Genomic DNA, 11,344 nt, shown 5'->3' on the forward strand with positions numbered 1-11,344 from the left:
ATATAAGCAACACTTCGGGTGTCATTGTCTCTCATCACTCCCAGATCGGACCGTCTCGTTGCAGAGAAACAAGCTCAGGGCTCCGTTAGTCAGTATCATGAGTTAAAGTTTTCACAAAAGTAAAATGTTAGTTTTTGTGGCGCATCTGTATCTTATTTTGAAGGGATATGTAAACGTTACCATAGCTACCAGAGTCAGAGCGTTTGGGCAGTGGTCGAGAGGAGATGAGTAGAGCTTGTGAGTCTTAAGTCTGGTTTAGACGGAAAGATTTAAGAATTGTTGCCCGATTCTCCAAACCTCTGTGACCACAGAGCTGATAAAAGTACAACAGGTTCGATCGGTTCATGTGTCCAAGACAGGAGCAACACGAACTGATTCCAGTCACGAACATCCCGATTCCAGAGGATAATCCAGTAAAACCCCCCAACATAGCGGGAATTTAGAATAACCAAACACGGATGACGATGTAGAAGCAATAGTTATAGTTTGTGGACTCATTTGAATAAAAGACGTAACAAAAAGAAAAGTCGGTGGATGAAAGACGACGGGAAAAGCCGCTCTATTTGCTGCACTATGATTTGGAGGTGGATATGTTTTTTCATAGTTAACATTTTTAACTGAATAAACATAAAAATGACCTTTAGATTTAATAATAAACATTTCCACATATCATCTCCGATATCCACCAGACACAGTAGCGCGATATGTCAGCTGTTAGGGATTCCCCTCTGTTCTTACGTCACCGCGCTTTTTGATTGGCTACCTGTCACATTCAACAGGTCGTATTCTCGTTCCCAGACAGGAAAAACCCCACAGGTTGCGATAAAAACTCCAAGACAACCCAAATTACGGTCACTTGATGAAAAGAATAGACGTTTAGTTAAATTACGAGAAAAAATATCAACAATAAGGAAGAAATGACACTGCCACATAGATCTGCCGTAGCCATGTGAAGACAGAAGTGTAAATGAGCTATGAAATAAAGTGTAACATTACAGAAACAGTTAAAGATTTTGCTATAGTTTCTGTGGATACCTATTTGAAATATCACAATATTAGGAATGTGTGGAAAAACTACACAGCCAGTCGATCTTTTTAAACATTTCATTTTTAATCCCAAGGCTCTTTAACATTTATGTCGGCTTTCAGAGATTAATATTTGCTTTGAGATCTGGTCATGCCAAATCGAGATGTATTTCAATCTTCCTTTGACGAGTTTCAACCTCTGACGCAACACATAAGTCAGAACAAGTTCTGCGTAATTTACATGTTTTGATGGTTTTGAAGATGAACTTAAAAAAAAAAGGCAACATACTACATTAGACCAGTAAAGTCTTTCTAATTAGTTATTCCCGAGATCTTAATGGTTGTTTTACGGAATCGGATAGGATTTTTGCAAAGATTTGTAGTTCTTTAAGCTTATCGCATTACTTCCTGGTTCGGTAAAGGGGTCCTAAAAAGCCACACCCACAGAAACATCAGTCTTTTCCAGCTGCCACCACCAGTTGATTTAGCCACCAGTTGATCTATAACACCGGCCAGCCAGGCACGCCTGACGGCCACACCTGAACCCAAACAAAAAACCCCTAAAAACATGACAAAACTAACACAACTAAACAATTAACATAAACACCCAGTGAAAAAACACAAAGATAGCAATTAAACACTCGTTCTCTCTTTCGCTCTTCTTCTGCTCTCCATGCACCCTCCTCTCACACGAAAAAGAAGAAGATTGGCAGTCTGTGTCCAAATTCAGGGTCTGCATCATAGACATAATGGAAGAGTAGACCCCACATTGGCTGTGGTAACACAACTAATCTAATTACATTACTAAATCAGAATAGCACAACGCCTTTATCATTTACTATTAATTTCGGCATCACTGGCAAAAGATAAAAGATAATTTATCTTTTGCCAGTAAAAGATAAAATATCTTATAAAACATTTTTTTTTTAATTTTCTTAAGAATGTAGAGCTAATTAAATGACATCATTTAGTTTGGTTAAGAATAATTATTGCGCTGCCAATAAATAACTTCTAATAGATGTTCTTAGTTGCCAGAGGAAACAGTAACGCCTTCATGAGCTCAGAGGTTCAAACTGACAAAAACAAGGATGGATGCTCTCTGCTAAAATATTTCTTGCCGTTTTCCATGTTCTTTCAGCAAACAGTTGAGATAGAGTTGTTTTTGGTTTCATCACTATTTACCTGCCATTCAAAGTATTCTTAAAAGATTGTCTTAGTCTGCAGCTCATGTGACCAAACCAGCTGAGAAAATGAAAAGTTAAAACTTGAGTTAAAATGTTTTAACTTGAGTTGAGTTGAAACTCAAGTTAGAATGCTAAGTTTTAACATTTTAATTCAACAACCTCTACCTAACTAGAACTTGTACACAACCTCAAGCTGGGTAACCCCTTGACCACTAGGTCTCCTTAAAAGGTAGTGTTGGTTTGCAATAAAAAAATCAGACAAGATCCAGAAATTGTAGAGCTCTGAATTTTTTCCTTTATGTAGTTCTTAAGAAACATTTCACTACAGCATCACAGCATGACATGAATTCAACCCACAGGAGTCTCCCTCTGCTCTAAACCACATGGCTTTTAAAGGATTGGCTCCTACCAGGACTAATTAAGGGGTAGAGACAACATTTACATTTCCAGATAGAAAAAAAAGTCACAATTGTACTAAACTATATTCCTAGAAAAATATTTACAAAATTACTGTTGTAAATGTGTCTGTTGTAAACGTTCTCCACAAATGGTTTGAAATTCTCTGCTTAGTCTTTTGATACCATAATAGCTTAAAAGCATTACAAAACTGAGGCCCATTATGCAGAACATTTTATATCATGCTTAACTTTCTAGTTTGTTAATGTAGGAGGGAATGCATTTTAATTTATGAGCCTGAAAATATTTGCATCCGTCTTGTTGATATGAAACTTATAGCATTAGCTCAAAGAACAAGTGTCATGATGTAGAAAGGGTGAAATCCCTTCAGCTCTTTATTTCCCCCAATTAGCACAGGAATGCATTTTTTGGCAATATGGATTTTGAGCCTGCCAAAATATGCATGCCCTCTCTATTTTCCTCAAATATTATTATAGCGATTTAAAACTTATACCAGCAGTTCTTGGAACTACTCTGATTATGTAGAAAAAGTTATTTCACTCTTAACTCTATTTCTCCAAGATAGCACAGGGATGCATTTTTTGGCAATATGGATTTCCAGCCTGCCATGATATGCATCCCCTCTCTATTCTCAAATATTATCCGACTGATTTAAAACTTATACCAGCAGTTCATGGAACTATTCTGGTTATGTAGAAAAAGTTTATTTCTTTATTATCACTATTGCAAAGATACTGAAGGAAGTACATTTTATATGCAACCTTGACAAATGTATAGCATGTACAAATAATTTTTATTTTGGTCTTACATAAATATGACATCACTTTTTAAATTCAACAAAAGAATATTCATAACAGCAACCTTTTTATAAAACCAATTACTTATATTAAAAATTAAAACTACAAATGATTACTGTAAACTGTATTAATTAAAGAATGTTGGTGCAAACATAACATCTATATGCACATTGCACTGCAGTAGTCTGTGTCGGTTGGTGGGAATTTAACACAGCCTTGGTGGTACCACCAGTTGCATCTGTCACATGCGATCTGTAAATATAAAAATCAAAATGGTCAAATAACAACATAGAGAATATTTTTAGATCCTTATTTGTTTACTAAAGCTGATATTGGGTTTTGTCAACATAAAGCTTATTCTTAATCATCAATATTTGTTTGGTAGCTCGTTTTTTGAGAAGGCGACATCATGTGCCTGACATGTAAGGAGGTAAAAATAATTCTAGGACCATAAACAACTGTTTGCATGTCGGTGTGTTTGCATATATATATATATATATATATGTGTGTGTGTGTGGTTTTGTATATATGTATATATATTTTATTTATATATGTATATAAGTTTCTTCCATAATTTTTCTAATCATTTTCTTGGATATAATTTTTTGTACACACTTTATACATATTATCCACTAAATTCAATGTTTTTCCTCTCTTATTACAACAATTTTTTAACTTACTTAGCAATTTATAAGATTTGGTTAGTTCTAGGTGCTGTTTCCACAACAGTCTGTTCTTCATTAATTATGATATTCACTAATTCCTGGTCGGTTGCTTCCAGTAGGATCGGAGAATCGCTGACGATGTGCGACGGCCAGTGCATTTTCCTTTGACCTTCCTTTTAACCACTGAGTCGTTGGACCAGATGGGGAAGGTCATTGAGATAGCTTGAATCCTAAACCCTATTCCATATTGCCAAAAAACGCATCCCTTTGCTAATTTGAAGAATTAAAGAGTTAAGAGTGAAATAAGTTTTATATCAATAGGATAACATTTGAGGAGAATAGAGAGGGGTGCATATTTTGGCAGGCTGGAAATCCATATTGCCCGAAAACACATCCTTGTGCTAACTTTGAGAAATAAAGATTTAAGAGAGAAATAACTTTTTCTACATAATCAGAGTAGTTCTATGAACTGCTGGTATAAGTTTTAAATCACTAGGATAATATTTGATGAGAATAGAGAGGGGATGCATATTTTGGCAGGCTCAAAATCCATATTGCCAAAACATGGATCCCTGTGCTAACTTGAAGAATTAAAGAGTTAAGAGTGAAACAACTTTTTCTACATAATCAGAGTAGTTCCAAGAACTGCTGGTATAAGTTTTAAATCGCTATAATAATATTTGAGGAAAATAGAGAGGGCATGCATATTTTGGCACGCTCAAAATACATATTGCCAAAAAATGCATCGCTGTGCTAATTGGGGGAAATAAAGAGCTGAAATGTTTTCACATTTTCTACTTAAAGACACTTGTTCTCTGAGATAATGCTATAAGTTTAATAACAACACACATGCAAATATTTTAAGGCTCATAAATTAAAATGCATTCCCTCCTACATTAACAGACTAGAAAGTTAAGCATGATATAAAATGTTCTGCATAATGGGCCTCAGTTTTGTAATGCTTTTAAGCTATTATGGTATCAAATGACAGAGCAGAGAATTTCAAACCATTTGCGGAGAACATTTACAACAGACACAGACTGAAAAAAGTTTGACTCATATGTGTCAATAAAGGTGTAAAAACCGTATTTATGTCAAGTAATTTGCTAAATAAAAGTCACCCTTTTAGGGATTACATGATTAAGAAATGTGATAATGTTACAAATATCTTTAAAAATTCTTCTTCTGTCATATTTCAGTCCGTTTTCTTGTCAATATGCGAGAGCTTAGAGCAATGCGTGCTCCCGCGACAGGGGATGCAATTTTGGGCAGGCATGTGTTTCTGGGCATAACACCTGTTAGCTGAGTTCGATGACAGCTGATGGTGTAGCGGAAAAAAATTAAATGTCTGACACTGAGAAAGAGCTCAATTATTTTCTGTGGATTATTCTACAAAGGAGCATCATAGTAGCTGAAAATGACCTCCTGATTGGACACGGAGGGGCCTGATCACTCCTAAGGGGCCGCTGCTTGGCGAGGACGTCAAGAAAAACACAGAATAGAAATGATGATAAACACGGCCGAAACGTCCGCTTGAGCCAGCAGACACCACTGATGATTGAGTTCTGAAATTCTGCTCAGACTTAAGATACGAATTAGAGCCGAAATAACTCAGTTGCTTCGACCCTAATAACACTATAAAAACCAGGCCAATAAAAGAGAGTAGCCTAAAATAAACTAACCAAAAAACAATCCCCATCATTTACAAACAGCGCGCTCCACTCAAACTCTGACCATAAATAAACTTACCCTCCCACAACATCTCAAATCAAGGGAACCTGAAATCCTGCTTGCATCCACATCACTTAAACAAACCAAGGGAACCTGGAATCCCGCTTGCATCTACATCACTTAAACAAACCAAGGGGACCTGAAGCCCTGTTTACACTCACAACACTTAAACATCTCAAATTGTCCTAAAATTAAGCTTTCAGTAGAGAACACTAAAATAAAGAACAGGAATAACTATCATAATTAGAGTAAAATTAGCTCTCCCTCCTGATACCTGGTGTCAGGAGGGAGAGCTGCTGCAACCTGGTGTCTGGAACGAGAGCCGCTGCCACCTGTTGGCTGGATGGAGAACCGCTGCCTCCCTATTCCCTATTCTAAACCTTGACCAATCCTTAACTCTTAACCTAACCACACCCTCCTTCTTGCCTAAACCTAACACAACCCCCCCCCCCCCATTTTGTCTCCATACCCCTTTTCCACCTTTTTCCCCCCATTCTCTTTCCCCCCCTCCCACATCCTTAAACCTTCACCAATTCTGAACCCTTAACCTAACCATACCCTTTTCTGACCTAACCCTAACCCCCCCACCCACACACACAACCCCCACAAACCAACACACACACCCCCACCACCCCTACCCCCTCCTCCAGTGACTAACACTCCCAAATTTCCTCCTCCTATGATTATGAACACCAACATAACAAAACACCACAAGCTCCATCTGGGCCCAGCTCAGACGAAGCAACTGCACCCACTGGAATATGCCAGTCATATTCTACGCAGCACACTCAGCACATACATACCAAGAGGTGACGCCCTGGAGCACACCATATACACCATACACCAACCATAAAAGATAGTCCCTGTTGCTCAAGGTGGTCCCTGATCTCGAGTGAGCGTGCATACCCTTTGAGGTACCTAAATATGGGCAGGGAACCAATCGTGGTGGGCCCGCAGCCTCAAAGAGTGAACCCACAAACTAGTATCATTTTGAACAGGCATAACTGCATTAAATTTAGAGCTCTAACATACGTTTTCTGTTTTGAGTTATTTCAATAATTTTCATAATTTGGCTTCAGAATAAAAGTCTGGTGTACAATACAAACTTTTAGTTTATAAATCAAATAAAAATTAACTTTTATTTTTATAATTAAAATAAGTACCAAGCATATAACAAGATTTATATTAACTTCAGAATGGCAGGACTTTGAGTTAACACTTTCTGAATTAGCAAGATACTGAAGAACAAATTCCATTAGCAAGTCTTTAAAAATGTCAATATTTTTTAAAACAAGCAGAACATTCAGCAGGTCAAGTCCAGAGAACAGTAAACTCTTGATCATATACAGTAGTAAAGAATATTAAATACCAGCAAACCCCTCATATCCCATTTAGTGTTTGTCTTATTACATGTCAAAGCCTATCTTTATGCTGGTTGACATTTTCTGTTTCTGTTTTATTGCCCAGAAGTAATTGAATTAACACTTGTACCTCAAAAATCACCATGAAAAACTCCCAGATTGAAACGATATTTGAGCTGCTGATGATGCAAACTTAAGTTTTTCCACTAATAAAAACATGCAACAAGTTTGGGTTTCAGTGTGATCTTTTGTTTATTTCAAGATGTTACGCCACATACTTTTCAAAACTGCAGCAGCTTACAAAGCAAAACATGAGCTGTCGAATGTTAGTATGTACCAAACAAGAAGCGCTTGACAAGAATAGTTTTTAGAATCAATTCTTCAATAAATATATAAATAGAAGACAATGGTTTCCTTCGGTATTTCTGTAAATCCTGTGTTGTCAGTTTTGTTCTGATCAACATGCACAAGAACCGGTTAGGTGTTGCTCCCCTCTGCAACCTCAGCACCTATAGGGCAGCGCCGGTTGTCCCATCTTCACCGGGTGGACCAACCCCAGAAGCACTCTTTCCCCCCAGTTAAACAGCTTGTTCAGAGTGATGCTGGACGGCGATAACAGGCCTTGTTCCTTCTCTTCAGCTCGGCTGCACCCACCGAGATGGGGACTCCGCTCTGGGTGAGGGACGCTGTGGACTAGGGACGCTTTCGTCACTGATTGTGGGTGGCTGCTCGCCAAAGAGGGCGGGCAGAATCCCAAGGGCGTCAACGAGAGCGTGAGACTTTTACGCTTCTCCAGGAGAGAAGTACAACCTGATTTGAATTGTAGTTGTCTGCACTTTGGTAGAGGTTCTCTGGACTCACAGAGGCTCGATGCTGGAGCGTCGCATGGCTTTTGGTTGCATTGTTGGTTTTGACACGCTGTCAGGTCAAAGGTCCAAAGTCCTCGCTTGTTACCGCTGTCGTCTAAGAGCAATTTTCTCGTCTGAATTATTGAGTCTTCTGTGGCAGCGCGGACACAGTGGTTCCTGTTCTGACTGCGCAGTAATCCGGTCCCTCTGTCCTTTGTGGACGGCTGCTGATTCTCCTGCTGCTGCCTGGTCATATCACAGCTGGACGCCTTCTGGTTCAGGATGCCTTGGAAGTGCTGCAGCTGACCCAGGAAGTTGAAGTTTGGGGAAATGGAGGGCCGACGCTCTTTTACAAACCTGATGGGACAGAAAAGATTTGGGTTAGAACAGGGGTGTCCAAAGTCGGTCCTCGAGGGCTGGCATCCTGCACGTTTTAGTTCTCTCCCTGGTGGAAGTAACAACCTTTTCAGCTTGTCAGTGTTCCTCTTAAGCCATCTAACGAGCCATCATTTGATCCAGGTGCATTAAACCAGGGAGAGAACTAAAACATGCAGGATGCCGGCCCTCGAGGACCAACTTTGGGGACCCCTGGGTTAGACTGATTGTTACTTTTTTACATGTGAGCTCCTGTAACCTTTCCGATGTATTTTTTTATCTGATAAATCACCAGATTAATCCATAGAATAAATGCAGTGATATCTGTGTAGAGTGAGAATCAGTCAGAATTTAGCTCATTAAATAAATCTATAAAAATATATGTTTCGCAAACATTTATAGTGTTGCTCTTGTCATACGGGACAGTCATTGAAAACTGCAGAATTATATATTATAGCCTAATATGTTCAGATTTTAGTTAGTATTAGTGTAAATAAGTTACTTATAAGTTACGTAATTTGTGAATTTTAGAGTTGATCCAGCAGTAGAAGCTATTAATAGAGGTATTAGGGAAAACTTTTGACATTTTACAACTATGATGTTTATTTCCTTGCAGAATGTGCATCATGTCAACCAATGCCCTGACAGACAAGAGGATCTCCATATCTGAGGAGTGGGTCTCCCTCCTTCAAGATTCAGCCATCAGGCTCAATAAGAACAGACAACTCTCCACTCAAGGTACTATTCCACAAGAATTGTTGTACATATTGCAAAAGAAAATTTAAAATGTGGACAAAATTATGTTTTTATATAAATCCTACAACATCTTTTTAAGCCAACTGCTGTACAAAGTTTGTTACATGCAGTGTTTATATATGGTTAAAAATCTAAATAAATGACTGATTACATGACACTAACTGGTGAACTTTTGCATCTAAATGTAGAATATCCACTATAAAAAATGTAGACTACACCACTGGTGGACCACATAATGACTCATATCTGCTCTGTAAATAACAGCATAATTGAAAAAGAAAAAACAGAAAAACGTAACTAGACAGACTGCGCAGAGCAGAGAGAATGGAGCTCCACTCAGCATGGTGTGGGCCTAGAAAAGTCCAAATTCTGCTTCTGTTCAGGAGATGCTAAATGCTTGACATTAAAAACAGCTTTTAAAATCAATTGTTACTCCATGACAACATATTTTACAGGACAATAAACTGGCTCAGAAACAATTGCTATAAACAATAATGTTGTTTTCAGGCCATGTTCAAAGTTTGCCTCTCAAAGACCAATAAACTTTAATTTTGTACAAACACTCTACACTTTTGTACAAACACTCTACACTGGAACTGAAAGATATTTGAAATATCCAAAACAAAACACAACAACCAAACATCAATAAATTAAAAGCAAATTAAATCTACACACAACCAAAGCAATGCAAAAAACGGATTATGAAGTCTCTCTAACAAGATTGCCCTTCAAAAAGTATTAATAGTCTAAATGGATATTATCAAGATCATTTTAATTTGATGTAATAAATTGCTTATTGCAATAGGTTTATACTCCACGAACATGAATAAAATGCCCTCCAAAGTTTCCTCCAACAGCATAGAATTTTTTTTCCTTTTCAAAATAAAACTCTCTGCTTACTTCAGCCCTTAATCCAAGGCAGCTGTGAGTGAATTTGTGTGCCAGATAAAATGTGTGTAATTTGCAAGCAGTACCTGTGTTAATTCTTAACTGTGTCTGGTAAAATGAGGATTTGAGGTCCAACCAACTCCCTATTAGTGGGTATTGTACCCAGGATCATATTAGTTTAATTTCTATTTTTGGGGGGTTATTTGCAGAGTTCATTTGTAAGTAAATTTTTTTTTTTTTTTTTAAACCACAACAAGAGCAGCATTAGGAAACAATGGAAAGATCTTTGTGTGCTTGCTAAACTGGGACAAATTGTGAAAACAACCTCCAAGATTTTTTGGGAAATTGAACTTATTTTGCCTGCGAATGAAACGTCACCAGTGCAGCAGTGGCTCCTAGATTGAACTTCTGTAAGATGTTTGATTGTCACTATATTCCTCGTTGTCGGACAAAGGACCCAGGTAGCACAGAATGATTGAAACAACATTGAATCAATGTCAGCCAGAAACATTGAATCAACGTTGAACGCTGACATTGAAACAACATTGAAAGTGGTGGGTGGCTTGTATGTTGAATCAACGTTAGGGTTTCAACCATAACTGACATATCGATGTTGATTCAACCATCATTTGTATGTCAATCGACATGCATATTTGTGTTGATATTGCATTGAATCAGTTAGGAATCAACATTGATTCAACATTCATCTGAATGTGGTTCTGCACATTGAATGTTTATTTTACTTTGAATTAATGTTGATTCAACACTCATTTGACTGTGGATCTGCATGCATATTTCTGTTGATTTTACATTGAATCAGTTACGAGTCAATGTTGATTCAACCATCATCTGAATGTGGATCGACATGCAGATTTGGGTTGATTTCATATTGAATGAAAGCTAAAGATTTATGTACATTTTTAGGTCTGATAAGTCTACATAACATACCACTAAAAGTTTCTCCACTGGTGTTAAACACCATATTATTGGCAGATTATGGGTAAACTGTGTACAAAAGTTTAAAAATGACAACATAGGTTTGATATAACATTTTATTTAAGAAAAGAGGGACAGATCTTTAAACATATTTGACTCATTTTTGACAGTCAGAATAACAGCCTATTGTCCACAGAAGAACAGAGTCCATGAGGTTAAGCTTTGTACTGTATGAACCAGGGAAACGGTACAAGTTGTGGTAACCCCAGTTTGACTCTGGTTGGCGTCACTTTGATTCCTTGTGATGTCTTCCTCTCATTCTGGCGTGTAATGAAGCCACTTCTTGACAGTTTTACTGCA

At 37.7% G+C, this 11,344-nt stretch overlaps 1 protein-coding gene across 1 annotated transcript in view; it reads right to left on the reverse strand.

Moving 5' to 3' along the window:
- Window positions 1-7,408: 7,408 nt before the first annotated feature.
- Window positions 7,409-11,344, reverse strand: part of LOC103468141 (uncharacterized) — a 15,186-nt gene continuing 11,250 nt past the window's right edge. The window contains exon 5 of the mRNA XM_008415009.2: window positions 7,409-8,386. Coding sequence (XP_008413231.1) covers window positions 7,684-8,386 — 703 coding nt within the window. The 3' untranslated portion in view covers window positions 7,409-7,683. The remainder of the gene's footprint in view (window positions 8,387-11,344) is intronic.

This window comes from Poecilia reticulata, linkage group LG8 (genome assembly GCF_000633615.1).
Source record: "Poecilia reticulata strain Guanapo linkage group LG8, Guppy_female_1.0+MT, whole genome shotgun sequence".
Lineage (NCBI taxonomy): Eukaryota > Metazoa > Chordata > Actinopteri > Cyprinodontiformes > Poeciliidae > Poecilia > Poecilia reticulata.